General features: G+C 41.0%; 1 protein-coding gene and 1 pseudogene across 1 annotated transcript; both read right to left on the bottom strand.

Annotated features, from left to right (window-relative positions):
* Positions 1–6,003: 6,003 nt before the first annotated feature.
* Positions 6,004–9,809, bottom strand: LOC121053647 (annotated as a pseudogene).
* Positions 9,810–9,979: 170 nt separating this feature from the next.
* LOC102714895 ((R)-mandelonitrile beta-glucosyltransferase-like) lies at positions 9,980–11,826 on the bottom strand. The gene is made up of 2 exons (XM_040521393.1): positions 11,197–11,826; positions 9,980–11,109 (listed from the first exon to the last, which is right to left on the bottom strand). The coding sequence occupies exons 1-2, from the start codon at positions 11,705–11,707 to the stop codon at positions 10,145–10,147; spliced, it is 1,476 nt and encodes a 491-aa protein (XP_040377327.1). The 5' UTR covers positions 11,708–11,826; the 3' UTR covers positions 9,980–10,144.
* Between the last annotated feature and the right edge of the window lie 5,912 nt (positions 11,827–17,738).

Genomic DNA, 17,738 nt, shown 5'->3' with positions numbered 1-17,738 from the left:
TATCTTAGTACATACTATGTATAACATTTTGATAAAGAATTTAAAATAAAATAAATTTATAAAAAATATGCTACTACCTCCGTTTCATATTGTGAGACTTTCTAGTCTTGCCTAAATTTATCAATTGATGATTACATATATATATATATATATATATATATATATATATATATATATATATATATATATATATATATATATGAAGCCTCTATCCTATCACCAGGTGTAGCTACTCCCTTCACGTCTAAGGTAAAAAAAATTTGCTCCCACCCAATAGAAAGTATAGACACTATTAAAAGAAAATTTAGATTCTACTACTAGGTGTAGCTACTCCCTGCACGTGTATGATAAAAAACATTTTCATAACTGTTTCTGCTCTCACCCAACAGAAAGTATAGATATTATTAAATCTTATGTGAATGATACAACTTGTACTTTCTGTTAGAAGAGAAAAGAAATATGTATAAAGGTGTTTCTGCACCTTAGACGTAAAGGAAGTAGCTACACTTGGTAGTAGGATAGAGACTTGTGTGTGTTTAGATTAATTAACATATATATAAATCTAGATAAGGCTAGAAAGTCTTATATTCTGAAACGGAAGGAGTACTTAGTATATACTTGCATGCATGTTTTATCTTATGAAATAGAAAAAGAAAGTTAGCTACACTTATGTACGAGTATCACATCGGTCGGAACAGACGTACTGTTGGCTTGATCAGTTTCAATCATTTTAAGAAAAGAAATTATGCCGCAACCCCTAATAGAGTAAGTAATTGTCACCTCAACAATGATAGGAGGAGAGGTACGCGCTAATTAAATTATCTTTCTTACTCCACATATAGGATGGCAAATAATCATCATAATTTGTAGCCCACACACCGGTGTCCACAAATTTAGTCGTGTGGGATCATATCGATGTTACTGTACAACCACCTGTGCAGTGTTGCCCGCATGCACCCAACCAAATAAGTGACCACCGTGTTAGGCTTGACTTGACTGATAGCCCACCTAACCACAAACATTGATGCAGGTTCATATATGGTAATCTGGCCACACTTCTAAATTAGGCACAACCACAGTGAGGTAATACGCTATTTTCAGTACATTGACAGGTCATGGATGTCTAGTACAGCCATTGGTCCCAATCAAATTCCCCGCCATGTCTTTTCGCTTTTATACTTATAAGCAAAATGCTGAATTTTTAACTTTAGATTTGCAGTAGATTTTAGGCTTTTTTATTGTAGTTTTTTTTGTCTTTATTTTTAAATCGTTAAGAACATATTTATAAAAGTTTTACTCATAACTTATTTTTTATTTGCAAATATGTCGTTTGGTTTTTCTCTAATAAGCCAAACAATCACCCCTGAGTAATCGACCTATATAGTAACCGATTTTTATTTTTTTATTTTTAATTTTAAAACTAAATTACATTAAATTTTATTTTTATATATGAACCATTTAGTCAAATTACCATGTTTGGTATAACTGGATAATACTCCCAAGCCATGAGAAATTGGCGTGACAACATTATTTAGCCATGTGCAATGCCTTAGCTTAATACATGAAAATGCATACCATGATTTTTCTATCTATAAATAACTGCATATGTTGCTTGGTGAATGTGAAGAAGTAGACGGTTGTCACGGTAATAATGAGCCAAACTAGTACCATCCTTGCCACACCAGTTTAATTGACATGGTCACAAACACTAACATGCCAAGAGGACTTATCATGGTAGCATTATTTTTTCATAATGCTTAGTATGGCGTGGCTAAAAGGTAAACACTAACATGCCAAGAGAACTTAGCATGGTAGCACTATTTTTCCATAATGCTTAGTATGGCGTGGCTAAAAGGTTTAGATATATAAATAAAGTCAGTTGAAGTTTAGTTTTAAATTCAAAAATAGAAACAAATCACAGTGACGTACCTAAGTTGAGAAACAAGGAATTTAGTAGCAAAACGAAAATACTCTTTCGCACACGTTCGTTCGATCAATCTATCTATACCTATATTAATTGGACAATTACCGGAACTTACACGTTAACAAGAAGTATCTTTACTGTTGATTAATCAGTATATTATCATGACCTTAGATGTGTATTTAGCATTGTGGGCCAAACTAAAATTCTAGCTAAGACTCCATGCTAATTAGAACTCAGACCTCTTGGCTCTTGCATTAATTCTTTCATCAATCCAATCTAAAATACCGTTATACTTAAGGGTGGATCCGCCGTGGCGCTATTTTTTAGCCCCCTGCCATGGTGGATTTCTAAAGAGAACAATGAAAAATAAATAAAAAGGGAAATTGCAAAGATGCCATTATAATTTTGCGAAATCGTAGATATGTCATCCTGGCCCACGTGGCATTGACTTATGTAGGCTCTACGTGTCACTGAGATACCAGTGGTATATTTCTAACTTTGTAAAATTATAATGGCACGGTTACAAATTTTTCGACGGAGGAAGGGCCCGTTTGGTAGAGCTCTAAACTCCAGATCGTAGCTCTAAACTCTAACTCCAGTGAGAGCTGTTCTTGTGGGAGCCGGAGAACAGTTCAAAACTGTTTGGTTAGCTTGGTCTGCTCCAGAACTTCTAAAAGAGAATACGAAGTAAATTGACAATAATAACTTTACGGGTTATGTGTAGTCATGATTAAACCATGATTGAATTATGTTTCTTTAATGTAATTAAATACTGATTATTTTTCTTTTGAACTTCAACAACATAACTATATGGTTATAAAATACTATATGATAGTTAACACACAATATAAATATTTACTAATAATATATAGTAGCATGAGAGGCAGATTCAAGTAATTACAATAAAATAATAAAGGGTAGTGGGTCTTTTGGCATGGAGTGGAGCTGTGGAGCAGCAAAAACTCAGCTCTACCCCTGTAGTTCATTTTTCAGGAGCAGCTCCGTCAACTCCGTTCCAAAAAAATTAGAATCTATACCGTTTGACACAACTCCGGCTCCAGTTAAGTAAGAGTTGGGAGCTAGAGCTGTGTCAAACGGGCCCGAAAAAGACAATAAGGGCTCCTCTAGCACGTGGGTCGATACACCAATATACTTATAGATTACGTAGTATTTCATCCTATCTATACATTACTCTATTAAATATTTTTTTGTTCTATATTATACTCCAGTAAGCCATACATATATTTATTTATAGATAATAAATATTATATATATATATATATATATTAGCATTAATACGAATGTAAGAAATACTACTATACCTTACGATGTGGAAATAGAGGTAATACCAGCTAATCCTAACCAGCGGCACTATCTATGTAGCAACTTCAATAAGCATCGTTAAATCCTGATCAACGACGGAAAAACCAAGTGTCGATTTATCAGGACATGTCCAGCCGTGTAGACAACTGTTATTTATTATTATTATATATATATATATATAAAATAAAAATCGATGCACCAATGTACGGCGCTGGGCCACCGCACAAGCCGCTGCCATCGTGGCCAGAGCGCGCCGCGGTCGCCGCCGGCGCGGCTCGCGAGCTGGCGCACCTGCACGCGCACGGCCGCGTGCGTCCACGCAACGTGCTCGTCGACCTTCCTCCACGATGGCGACGACGACGACCGCCTCGACGCCCGCACGGAGAACGACGTCTACATGTTCGGCGCGGTGCTGCTCCAGCTCCTGACCGGCCAGCAATGGGACGTCGGCGGTCTGGCGCACTGGGCGCTTCCACTGATACGCACACGCCCGCCGGCGCACTGTGGCCTTGTGTATTTTGTAGATGATTATGTGCTATTTTTACGTAAACATTTTTATATATTTATATCACTGTATGCAGTTTGGTAATTTTGGGCAATGTGCCATCAAAATTTTGTTAAAAAGTAGTCAAAACCATATCAAAATTTTATTTAAATTAATTTAGATTTGAAGTGAATTTAGTTCAAATTTTAGTACATTTCTCAATTTAATCAAACTTCACTAAATATCAAATAAATTTGTCTCAAACAGTAAACATAAATAAATCAAATATTACAAATACATTAATTGTTACAAAGTATATATGTACAAAATTGGGCCATATGTGAAATAACCATTTACAAGTAGGGTCAAATATGCAAGGATAAAAATATCTATTCATGTCTCATTTAACACCGTTAAGTGAGTTTAACGGACTAGGGTCAGTCGGCGTCTTCATTTTTGAAAAAGGGGTTAAATTTATAAAGTGAAAAAAATAAGGTCAAATACGTAGTTGGCTTTCAAAATAGGATCAGTTATGCAATAGCCCATATATATATAGACAGCTAAATAGATAAGTTATATAATGGGTTGTCATATCCATTTAGCTGTCTCAACCATATTTACTACATCATATTTTTTTTGTTTTGTATTTGTTGCATGCAACGAGTGTATGAATTTTTTTCTCTAACAATGATTGCATGCAGATTGGGAGCACGTGCCCGAGCAATGGACGAACGAAGAGACAGCGTCCAAGTTTTTCTTGAGTTATTGATGCCTACATGATGATTAATCTGACGTGAATATATATAGACAGTCATTGTCTCACTGTTGTGTATGTCCTTAGGAGCGATTGCACTGGCTTATAAATAGACACACACGTAGTCTAGCTATTAGTGTACCTTAAACATGTATGTTAGCGTCCAATGCCCCTGATCTAATAGTTCAGACAAGTTAATACTGTAAATTGTTAGAATGTGTAGTAGTGTACATTGTTAAAACGTGTAGTAGTGTAGTAGAATGTTATTATTAGAAAAAAATTATATTATTGTTGTAAATAATTAATTAATGATGGGTATGTGATTAGCGGCAGCAGCAGTGTGTGATTAGCGGAGCCGCATCTGACGTACAAGAGGTCTACCTATCCCTTTCCTCCTCCTGTCTATTTCCTGGATTGGCCTTTCTTGTCTTGTCTCTTGGGTACGAACCGAGTCGAGCGGTGGTGAATCGAGGGAGGCGGCGCCAGAGCTTGATGATGCAATGGGAGATATATCGATGCAGAAATACGAGCGGTGGTGACATGCGATTTTTTCTTTTTCATTTTTTCCAGCTGCATCGATCACAACAGTGTTAGGCCTCCCTACTAGCAAACTCAGCCTGATCTTTATCTTTGTCGACGGCATGGGCGGCGCTAGACCCGCGCTCAGTTGTCGGCTCTCAATTTTTCCCCTTCATCTTTTTCTGTTCCACTAATTTTCTGAACAAAAAAAAACTTGTTTTACTTAGGATACAGTTTTCTATTTGGTTTTTATGAATGTAGGGAGTGGAAAAATATAACTCGTCGGTATTGTAGTAATTTTTCTTCGTAAATTCTTCATCACCACCAAAAAAATATGAAGCCGACCCGGTGCATATTACTTGTAATATAATTTAATCTAAACCACTGATCTAATTTTATTGAACGGTTGTGATTAAATTATACTACCAATAATTCTAGGTGTAGTAGAATTCTGAGAGAACAATATCGTCTTTTTTTTATAGTAAGTGGGTCTTGCTGGGCTTTTTTTATCAGTGCATAATGTAATAAAAAATAATAAATACAAATATAATATTAATCAAAGTACGAAAATACTCTTTTAAATCAATGGACAAGATTAATTCTATTGGTAGTATTATACTACAAGTATAATATACGCCGAAGCGTTGCCCGAAAAATATAGGTACCATGCATATAGCATATGCAACAAACCAAATAAAATATCTCATCGACTGTATCTCTCGTTCAAGCTACCAAACACTTGGCTAAACAGATACAAACAAACGATCAAACTGTTGTATGTGTTATGTGTACCCCATAGCTATGCCACAATCATCCTCTACGGGAGAGACGGGCAAGGTAGGGCGATGGATGGGATTGAAGTTGGATAGGGTTCATCCTGCTCCATCTGGGCTCCAAGTCCTATCATCCTGCAATCATGCTCTGCCTTCTTGACTTTCGCTGCGTCTTGTACAAAATCTTTTACAGGACTACAAATGATTTACCACCTTCTCCGGGTCCTCTGCTGTTGCATTGAACTCCCAAGTTTGATGCACATAGAAGATGTTTCATAAGAAACTTTGTTCCAAACAATGTAATTAGCAACTGATTATATACCAATTGTCCCCGCAAAGAAAAAGATTATATACCAACTGTAACATTAGAGAAAAGATAAAAGATTTTTTCTCTTCATACAGGACTAATATGATACTGCACAGAATCACAAGAATATTCGGTCAATTACTAATACCAATCAATTCTTACAATCTCCAACAGGCACTGAAACCAAGTCATCTATCTGTGCCTTGAACTGTTTGTGTGATTCATCACATTACTACACAATCAATAAATTCAAACTTCTCTGAAAAATTGAGCGAGCAGAACAAAAATCTTGAGCCTTCTGACATATCTACAGAAGAAGCGCATAAGATTCAAGCTATCCATGAGAATAAAGGTAGCTTCCACTGGGTTCTTGGCTTTGCCTTTACACCGTAGTAGCAGGGAACACCTCTGACAGAGTACTGATTATGCTCTCCACCTGGAACATTGTCTGCATCAGCATTCTATCTGATGACAGCTGACGCAACCGCTCCTTGAAATCCTCCATGTTCTTCAGCACCTTCATCTTACCCACATCCCTCTCAACAATGTCGTAGACCAAGGAAATTGCTGAGTGGATGCCCTTAGAGGTCACCGGCCCAAATGCATGATCAGCCATGATGATATTCACCAATTGCAAAGCCTGATTACAGATTTTCTTGAAGACATAAGGGGATCTCGGGACACAATCAAGCAGACGCAGGATCTCATCAGTGAACAAGTGGCATTTCAGCAGCATCTCAGGCACATTATAAACTTGGGCTGATAGCTTGCTTTCATAGTCTGTGCAGAGTGCAAGGATCGCAGTGGCAGCCTCCGTTATCACTACAGTATCCTTCATCTTGAGCATATCTCGAAGCATTTTCATTCCACCAGTATCAAGCATTCTTTTCCTGAACACGCAAAATTCTGACAGGATAGCAACAACAGAAGCTACCTTCGCCAGGGATGATGCTGGCCTACCAAGACTGTATGCCTTCTGAGCGATTATCTTTAGAGCACCTGGTAATTCACTCCGTCCAGCTAGGATCTCCCTGTTTTGCCTGTGCAATGTCAGATTAAGGATTACTGTGAGCCTCGCTTCCTCAAGATCTCGTGTCCAACTCGATTTATATTTCTTCCTAAGATTTATCAGCACTGGGATCAGGTCCGGAAATTTGGCAAGGCAAGGTTGCACTCCTTTGGTGGTTTTGGACAGTTCCTGGATCTGATTCAGAGCCTCTATTTGTGATGCATAATTTCCTGAGAACTTCTCCAGGATGCGTTCAATGTGTTTCTCTGTAGAGTCCATTGGAACGGAGCCTTCATCAGGGGTGATAGGTGGAGAAAGATCCCAGTGGTCAAGGCACCATGCAGAAATCATGTCGTGGAGAAGATGGTTTGGAATAGAGAGAGTGTGAGGCGAGGAGTGATCAGTAATTGTGTTTGTCCGTGGACTGTGCTGTTTTTGGTAGTTGTGGTATGATTGATCAACAGACTGCAACCAAACGATCAAAATATGGTTACTGGGTTAATCTAAATGATGGTGGATTCCCATAACATAATCACAATAGTTAACTTCAGAAAAACAGCACATGCTGATTTATAGTTTGTACCAATCAACATATAAAATAATACAAGGCTAAATTACAAAATACTCGTAATTTTGTACAGAGTAATATAGAAGCTACACTTGAACGCTATTTGATGAATATAAGATATGGCATTAAGACAAAGGGAAAAGGTGAAAAAGGGCACAGCATAAATTGAAATGAAATAAAAGAAGGGAAAAATTCTTGATTTGTCCTGTGTTCTACCCTTGAGGATCACAATCCATTCTAGTCATATCATAAGATGGACTTACGGCTCATCACACAGACCTAAGCTGCAAGGAAAATTCAAACTACTATGCAGAGGAAGTGGATGCTAATTTTAACAGAACCAGTAGAAGGTTAACTTTAGCATTTATTTGCAGCAGTCAATATTTTTGTATACTTTGAAAGATCAGAAAAGTATATCGGATGATGCAACTCAAGAAAAATCTATAAGATGATGCCTTTTACATTTTAGTGTTTGGCAAGTGTTATGGCTCATCACTGATTTGTATACTAATAACAATATTTAAACAAGGACTCAAGTTACTGCCATCCAGTGCATCAACTGTACTAGTACAAGCAATCAATGTTTGGTCAATTCATGATCCATCATTTGCTGGTTTCTAACAAACTTACCTTTTCAGAAAAAACATTAGCTATAAAAAAAACAAAACTGAAAACACCTAGCAGATAATTATACAGAAAACCATTTGGGTAAGAACAGAAAAGGGGTGAACTTGTCACTTACATATCCAGAAGCCAAGATAACAGGATCACTCATTATTCGTGCTTGAAGCACCTCATCCTAGGAACACAAAATTGTAGGATTAGTAAGGTGGGTAAGAGTTGGATCAAAGATTTTAATTTCATGCGACTATCGTCCATGATGAAGAAGCAGAAATGGGTCGATCGATTTGATTGAATGCAACAGCCACGCGAGTTGCCATTGAACTTGCACATACAACTGAACTCAAGAACATGCAAGGAAATTCACTCAGATACTAACAATGCTCAACTCAAGTAAAGGGGATTTTTCATTAGTCATAAATAGCACGAAACTTTTTCCACTGGTGATCACGATGCAGAACTGTGTTGAAGGCAGCCACGCTACACAACACACCACGGGGAAAGAATCAATCAGCAGGCAGTACTTGCACAGAAACAAACAAAATGCATGCAAAAAAGAAATGCAATTGATTTCCTTGGAAAATTTCTCATCCTACTAATAGAAGGAACAATAAACAGGAAACAGAACAATGAAACAGGTCCAAACCCCATATAAGACAAGAACATGAACAGGGTTGGAAGCCTCGATCAAGATTTTCTTTTTCAACAAAAAAGATCCCAACAATTCAGAGACTTACATCATCAACAGGAATAGGCCATCTCGTAGCGAACTCGTAAGGCAGCTCCGGGGGCTTCGCTTTACGGTACGTGAGGTCCATGAGGCCGGTCATGGCCTGCTCCATCACCGCCGACGCCGCCGCCGTCGCCTCGCCATCTTCGGCGGAAGCATCGTCTTGGAACTTGGCCAATGCCGTCCGCATCATCGCGACGTAGTCAGACCTCGTAGGGCCCTTCGCAGGGTGCTGCTTCGACCTGGCTTCATCGGCGGCTGCAGTTCTTGATGGGCCATTGTCCCTGGGCGACGAGCTCGACGTTCCGGCAGCACGAGCGGCCGGCGGGTCATGGAGCGAGCTCCATGGCGTCGTCCGGGGAGAGGTGGGCGCGGAACTCCACAATCTTGGCGGCAATGGCAGCGGTGAGGAGGACGGCGAACCCAACAAGCCACTGTAGCCGCGTTGCAAGTGACGCCTGGACTCCATCCTCTCCGCTAGCTCTTCAGGCTCCATGGCGGCGTCGACGGCGGTGCCCTCCCATCCGTGGTGGAAGAATTCCTCGCTTCGCAGAGCCGGCGGGCAGAGGGGTTCTTGGTTTCTTGCAACGTCGGCGGCGGCGGCTTGATTGGAGGAGCAGGTGGAGGAGTTGGAGTTGGAGCTCCCCACGCTGAAGCGTCCCGCTTCACGCCTGACCTTGATCTTCTCCCTTATCTCCATGTCGAGGCGAAGCCGGTCTGCCATGGTCGGGGCCTCCGAGCTGAGCCCGTACGTACGCGTGCGGACGGAGGAGTTCTTGGTTTCTTGCCGTGCCTTGTCGTTTTTGATTTTGGGAGGAAAAAAAAAGGTGGATTTTCACAGGTGTTTGGGTACCTTGGGACCTTGTATTTATATAGCCTTTGGTTGAAGACTTGATGAGTTCATGGGCCAGAACAAGGCTTGCTTGCTAGTTGCTTGCTGTGCAGATATGGGCCAGAACAAGCCTCGATCAAGATTTTCTTTTTATTCATAAATTATTTTTTGTTTATAAATATAGCATTCGTCTTTTCTCGTAAAACACTCGCCCCGATCAATCCAATGACATAGAAGTGGTGAGGGCTTATAAATCTCGCAACAATGTAGTACTAAACACATATGATGCATATATTAATATTAATCTGTGGAGAGAAACATCTCCTTGACCAACTTTTCCAAGTTGACCCATGAACTACCACCAGGTGCTACCGCCATGGCCACCTTCTCCTTCCACTCCATGGCGCGCCGCCTCATCTCCTTCCCACGATCTTCTCCCATCACCTCCCTCACCATCCTCGCCACCGCTTCCCGCTCTATGCTCTCGCCGACCTCCGCGCCGATGCGCCACTCCGTGCGAGCGTACCGGCAGTTCGTCTCCTGGTCCGCGCCGAGCGGGTAGCACAGCATCGGCACGCCGTTGCAGATGCCGTCGAGCATGGAGTTCCACCCGCAGTGCGTCAGGAACGCCCCGATGGCGTCGTGCTGGAGCACCGCCTCCTGGGGGCACCACCTCGTCAGGTAGCACCGGCCCTTGGCGGCCGCCTCCGCGAACTCCGGCGGGAACATGTCGGCTGGGTCGCCGCCGCCGCCGTTCTTGGCTTGGTCGTCTCGAATCACCCAGAGAAACTGGTGGCCGCTTGCGGCGAGGCCCCACGCGAGCTCCACTAGCTGCTCCCTCGTCACGACGACGATGCTGCCGAAGTTGACGTACAGGACGGAGCGAGGCGGCTTGCCCCGGAGCCACTCGAGGCAGCGGCTGTCCTCCGGCCAGAGGCTCGCCCCCAGCGCGTCGACCGGGCCGCGTCCGGCGACGTGCGCGGCGGCGAGCCGCGGGATCGGCCCGACCGTGTAGACCGGCGGCAGGAGGCGCGACAGGGCGGCGACGACCTCGCCTTCCAGCTCGTCGAACGTGTTGAGGACGACGGCGGACGGCGTGGTCCGGAGGCACTCCATGTAGGACACGTACATGGCAAGCACGGCGTCGTCGGGGTCCGTCGTGCGGATGAAGCTGCCGAAGTCGCGCAGGCGCATGTCCGCCGGCAACCCCGGCACCCAGTCGACCACCGTGCTGTCGAGGTGGCCATTGCTCAGCTGCTCAGCATCTGCTCATGGTCATGGACAACGGACGAACACTTAGCAAGATGCATCAATGGACAGAGAAAAATCGTGTTTCTACTTTCTTGCCACACCTTTGAGAGGAAGAAGGCCTCGGTCGATGAGCTGCTGGTAGTGCAGGGACGACAGGAGGCCGCAGGCGCTGGGCACCCAGGGCACCACCGTCGGAAGGCCCATGTCCCTGGCGGCGAGCAAGATGTGGTCCATGTCGGAGACGACGCAGGTGGCCGGGTCACCGGAGGCGGCGGCGTCGTCGAGCACGTTCTTGAAGTGCGGCACGGTTGACCTTATGGCGACGAGCAGGGGGAGCATGCCGGGGGGAGCGTCGGCGTCCCCGTCTAACGGCAGGCCGTCGGGAACGGCGGCGAAGCGGAACCCCGGGGCGCCGTCGAGCGCGGTGGCGCCGCGCGAGCGGAGCACGCGGCGGCGGTTGCGCTCGGAGTGGACGAAGGTGACGCGGACGCCGTCCCTGGCGTGGAGGAGCTTAGCCAGGTGCAGCGCCAGAGCGACGTGGCCCTGCACCGGGAACGGGAAGAACACGGCGTGGGCTGGCGCTGGCGCCGCCGCCGCCGACGACGACGACATGGTGGCCGGCCGGCCGGAAGGAAGAAGCGACGCCGTCGTAGAGCGCTATGGAGCTATCTTGTACTTATCCATGCAATTCTGACACCATTTGTGAAGCATCATTTTAGGAGGTGTTTAGTCCGAAAAATAAAAAAAAAATTATGTTGGAAGATGTTTAAACACATGAAAGAAAAAAGTTTTATGGCTCACCTAAAAACCGCGAGATAAATCTTTTAAGTCTAATTAATTCGTCATTAGCATATATGGGTTACCGTAATATAGTTAATTATGGACTAATTAGGCTTAAAGATTTGTCTCACAATTTCTCTCATAACTGTATAATTAATTTTTTTTATTTTATCTATATTTAATGTATCATCTATGTTCTAAAAATTCGACCTAATATATTTTGGAAAGAATTTTCGGAGTAAACGGGGCCGATGGCAGCTCAAAGTGAGACATCATCATCGATCATTACATATTAAATTAATTCGCAGGACCTGTTTCAGTTTTGGTTTTAAATTATGGAGCACACGGCACATGACCCAACACAAGCTGGCCAGACAGCACGTGGTTGCAGTTAGCTGCCATGTGCTGTGTGTTGTAATCCTAGAAACTAAGGGCGTATTTGGTAGGGTGCTATAGCCTTAGCCAGGCTTATCAAATACAGCTCACCAGTATTTGGTTGTCTGTCTAGTCCAACGGGTATAGCTAGACGTGTGCAAAAAAGTATATAAAAAAGACGTCGCGCCTGGCTGAGGAGAAAGCAGCTTTCCCTCCATTTTCTCTCACCTGGCTCCTGCGCTCATCTCCCTCTCTTCTCTTTGACTTGGTGATTTCCCCTCGTCAAGTGGTATTCATGGATTTATTCCTCTTCGCTCCCTCTCTATGTGGTTATCTCTTTTGTCTTGTTTGTGATTCAGTTATTATTGGTTCGGATCTTAATCTAGTAAAAAGTTTGGATGGTTTGAGGGTTGGATCTTGTGAAAATAAAAGAATGCGCATTGTGTATTATGGTGTTCACGTCTTAAAGTTAATCTCAAGTTATCTGATCAATTTTTTGGTTTGGTTTCTTACTCGGATGCAAATATTGTTGGTTTGACAATGGCATAAAAATGTTTTTATGCAGATTTGTGGTAACCTCATCCAAGCATTGCAGGATCTGACTATTATTGTATCCATGAAATGGAACACCTTCTCTTTGAGTTAGTTGATGGCAGCTAGAACAAGTCATGTACGTGTGCAGTTAACCAAACACCTGCTTCAACGAGCCTGTCTTCACACATACCTAAACCAAACAACATCTTGCATGTGCCAGTCAGGACTAGCTAGGCCTGGCTGCTTGATACGAACCAAGCTAGAGTAAACACGGGTAATCTCACTAAGCACCCTGCGATGGAGGTGCTATAGGAGGGTTGGCTGAGCTTTCATTTTATCTATTCCGCTAATCCACGCGGCACGTCGCGTGGCATCGCGTCTCGTTATATAGAAGCTGATCGACGGAGGCAGCACGGCCACAAGAAGCAGGCGAGGTGACAACTCACCTCTATGATCGACTGCACGCTGTCATGCCATTTTATGCTGCTCACGATTGACATGCGAGGCACTGAATGTGAGATATACAATACTACTTCCTCCTTTCAAAATTACCACGGACACATAAAGAATTATAACCACTTTTTCATTTAAATTATCTTAGTACATACTATGTATAACATTTTGATAAAGAATTTAAAATAAAATAAATTTATAAAAAAATATGCTACTACCTCCGTTTCATATTGTGAGACTTTCTAGTCTTGCCTAAATTTATCAATTGATGATTACATATATATATATATATATATATGAAGCCTCTATCCTATCACCAGGTGTAGCTACTCCCTTCACGTCTAAGGTAAAAAACATTTGCTCCCACCCAACAGAAAGTATAGACACTATTAAAAGAAAATTTAGATTCTACTACTAGGTGTAGCTACTCCCTGCACGTGTATGATAAAAAACATTTTCATAACTGTTTCTGCTCTCACCCAACAGAAAGTATAGATATTATTAAATCTTATGTGAATGATACAACTACATGTATAGAGTTTGTACTTTCTGTTAGAAGAGAAAAGAAATATGTATAAAGGTGTTTCTGCACCTTAGACGTAAAGGAAGTAGCTACACTTGGTAGTAGGATAGAGACTTGTGTGTGTTTAGATTAATTAACATATATATAAATCTAGATAAGGCTAGAAAGTCTTATATTCTGAAACGGAAGGAGTACTTAGTATATACTTGCATGCATGTTTTATCTTATGAAATAGAAAAAGAAAGTTAGCTACACTTATGTACGAGTATCACATCGGTCGGTACAGACGTACTGTTGGCTTGATCAGTTTCAATCATTTTAAGAAAAGAAATTATGCCGCAACCCCTAATAGAGTAAGTAATTGTCACCTCAACAATGATAGGAGGAGAGGTACGCGCTAATTAAATTATCTTTCTTACTCCACATATAGGATGGCAAATAATCATCATAATTTGTAGCCCACACACCGGTGTCCACAAATTTAGTCGTGTGGGATCATATCGATGTTACTGTACAACCACCTGTGCAGTGTTGCCCGCATGCACCCAACCAAATAAGTGACCACCGTGTTAGGCTTGACTTGACTGATAGCCCACCTAACCACAAACATTGATGCAGGTTCATATATGGTAATCTGGCCACACTTCTAAATTAGGCACAACCACAGTGAGGTAATACGCTATTTTCAGTACATTGACAGGTCATGGATGTCTAGTACAGCCATTGGTCCCAATCAAATTCCCCGCCATGTCTTTTCGCTTTTATACTTATAAGCAAAATGCTGAATTTTTAACTTTAGATTTGCAGTAGATTTTAGGCTTTTTTATTGTAGTTTTTTTTGTCTTTATTTTTAAATCGTTAAGAACATATTTATAAAAGTTTTACTCATAACTTATTTTTTATTTGCAAATATGTCGTTTGGTTTTTCTCTAATAAGCCAAACAATCACCCCTGAGTAATCGACCTATATAGTAACCGATTTTTATTTTTTTATTTTTAATTTTAAAACTAAATTACATTAAATTTTATTTTTATATATGAACCATTTAGTCAAATTACCATGTTTGGTATAACTGGATAATACTCCCAAGCCATGAGAAATTGGCGTGACAACATTATTTAGCCATGTGCAATGCCTTAGCTTAATACATGAAAATGCATACCATGATTTTTCTATCTATAAATAACTGCATATGTTGCTTGGTGAATGTGAAGAAGTAGACGGTTGTCACGGTAATAATGAGCCAAACTAGTACCATCCTTGCCACACCAGTTTAATTGACATGGTCACAAACACTAACATGCCAAGAGGACTTATCATGGTAGCATTATTTTTTCATAATGCTTAGTATGGCGTGGCTAAAAGGTAAACACTAACATGCCAAGAGAACTTAGCATGGTAGCACTATTTTTCCATAATGCTTAGTATGGCGTGGCTAAAAGGTTTAGATATATAAATAAAGTCAGTTGAAGTTTAGTTTTAAATTCAAAAATAGAAACAAATCAAAGTGACGTACCTAAGTTGAGAAACAAGGAATTTAGTAGCAAAACGAAAATACTCTTTCGCACACGTTCGTTCGATCAATCTATCTATACCTATATTAATTGGACAATTACCGGAACTTACACGTTAACAAGAAGTATCTTTACTGTTGATTAATCAGTATATTATCATGACCTTAGATGTGTATTTAGCATTGTGGGCCAAACTAAAATTCTAGCTAAGACTCCATGCTAATTAGAACTCAGACCTCTTGGCTCTTGCATTAATTCTTTCATCAATCCAATCTAAAATACCGTTATACTTAAGGGTGGATCCGCCGTGGCGCTATTTTTTAGCCCCCTGCCATGGTGGATTTCTAAAGAGAACAATGAAAAATAAATAAAAAGGGAAATTGCAAAGATGCCATTATAATTTTGCGAAATCGTAGATATGTCATCCTGGCCCACGTGGCATTGACTTATGTAGGCTCTACGTGTCACTGAGATACCAGTGGTATATTTCTAACTTTGTAAAATTATAATGGCACGGTTATAAATTTTTCGACAGAGGAAGGGCCCGTTTGGTAGAGCTCTAAACTCCAGATCGTAGCTCTAAACTCTAACTCCAGTGAGAGCTGTTCTTGTGGGAGCCGGAGAACAGTTCAAAACTGTTTGGTTAGCTTGGTCTGCTCCAGAACTCCTAAAAGAGAATACGAAGTAAATTGACAATAATAACTTTACGGGTTATGTGTAGTCATGATTAAACCATGATTGAATTATGTTTCTTTAATGTAATTAAATACTGATTATTTTTCTTTTGAACTTCAACAACATAACTATATGGTTATAAAATACTATATGATAGTTAACACACAATATAAATATTTACTAATAATATATAGTAGCATGAGAGGCAGATTCAAGTAATTACAATAAAATAATAAAGGGTAGTGGGTCTTTTGGCATGGAGTGGAGCTGTGGAGCAGCAAAAACTCAGCTCTACCCCTGTAGTTCATTTTTTAGGAGCAGCTCCGTCAACTCCGTTCCAAAAAAATTAGAATCTATACCGTTTGACACAACTCCGGCTCCAGTTAAGTAAGAGTTGGGAGCTAGAGCTGTGTCAAACGGGCCCGAAAAAGACAATAAGGGCTCCTCTAGCACGTGGGTCGATACACCAATATACTTATAGATTACGTAGTATTTCATCCTATCTATACATTACTCTATTAAATATTTTTTTGTTCTATATTATACTCCAGTAAGCCATACATATATTTATTTATAGATAATAAATATTATATATATATATATATATATTAGCATTAATACGAATGTAAGAAATACTACTATACCTTACGATGTGGAAATAGAGGTAATACCAGCTAATCCTAACCAGCGGCACTATCTATGTAGCAACTTCAATAAGCATCGTTAAATCCTGATCAACGACGGAAAAACCAAGTGTCGATTTATCAGGACATGTCCAGCCGTGTAGACAACTGTTATTTATTATTATTATATATATATATATATATATAAAATAAAAATCGATGCACCAATGTACGGCGCTGGGCCACCGCACAAGCCGCTGCCATCGTGGCCAGAGCGCGCCGCGGTCGCCGCCGGCGCGGCTCGCGAGCTGGCGCACCTGCACGCGCACGGCCGCGTGCGTCCACGCAACGTGCTCGTCGACCTTCCTCCACGATGGCGACGACGACGACCGCCTCGACGCCCGCACGGAGAACGACGTCTACATGTTCGGCGCGGTGCTGCTCCAGCTCCTGACCGGCCAGCAATGGGACGTCGGCGGTCTGGCGCACTGGGCGCTTCCACTGATACGCACACGCCCGCCGGCGCACTGTGGCCTTGTGTATTTTGTAGATGATTATGTGCTATTTTTACGTAAACATTTTTATATATTTATATCACTGTATGCAGTTTGGTAATTTTGGGCAATGTGCCATCAAAATTTTGTTAAAAAGTAGTCAAAACCATATCAAAATTTTATTTAAATTAATTTAGATTTGAAGTGAATTTAGTTCAAATTTTAGTACATTTCTCAATTTAATCAAACTTCACTAAATATCAAATAAATTTGTCTCAAACAGTAAACATAAATAAATCAAATATTACAAATACATTAATTGTTACAAAGTATATATGTACAAAATTGGGCCATATGTGAAATAACCATTTACAAGTAGGGTCAAATATGCAAGGATAAAAATATCTATTCATGTCTCATTTAACACCGTTAAGTGAGTTTAACGGACTAGGGTCAGTCGGCGTCTTCATTTTTGAAAAAGGGGTTAAATTTATAAAGTGAAAAAAATAAGGTCAAATACGTAGTTGGCTTTCAAAATAGGATCAGTTATGCAATAGCCCATATATATATAGACAGCTAAATAGATAAGTTATATAATGGGTTGTCATATCCATTTAGCTGTCTCAACCATATTTACTACATCATATTTTTTTTGTTTTGTATTTGTTGCA

Source organism: Oryza brachyantha, chromosome 2 (genome assembly GCF_000231095.2).
Source record: "Oryza brachyantha chromosome 2, ObraRS2, whole genome shotgun sequence".
NCBI classification, from domain to species: domain Eukaryota; kingdom Viridiplantae; phylum Streptophyta; class Magnoliopsida; order Poales; family Poaceae; genus Oryza; species Oryza brachyantha.
Note: the sequence above shows the minus strand (reverse complement) of the source record. Positions and strands in the feature narration are given on the sequence as shown.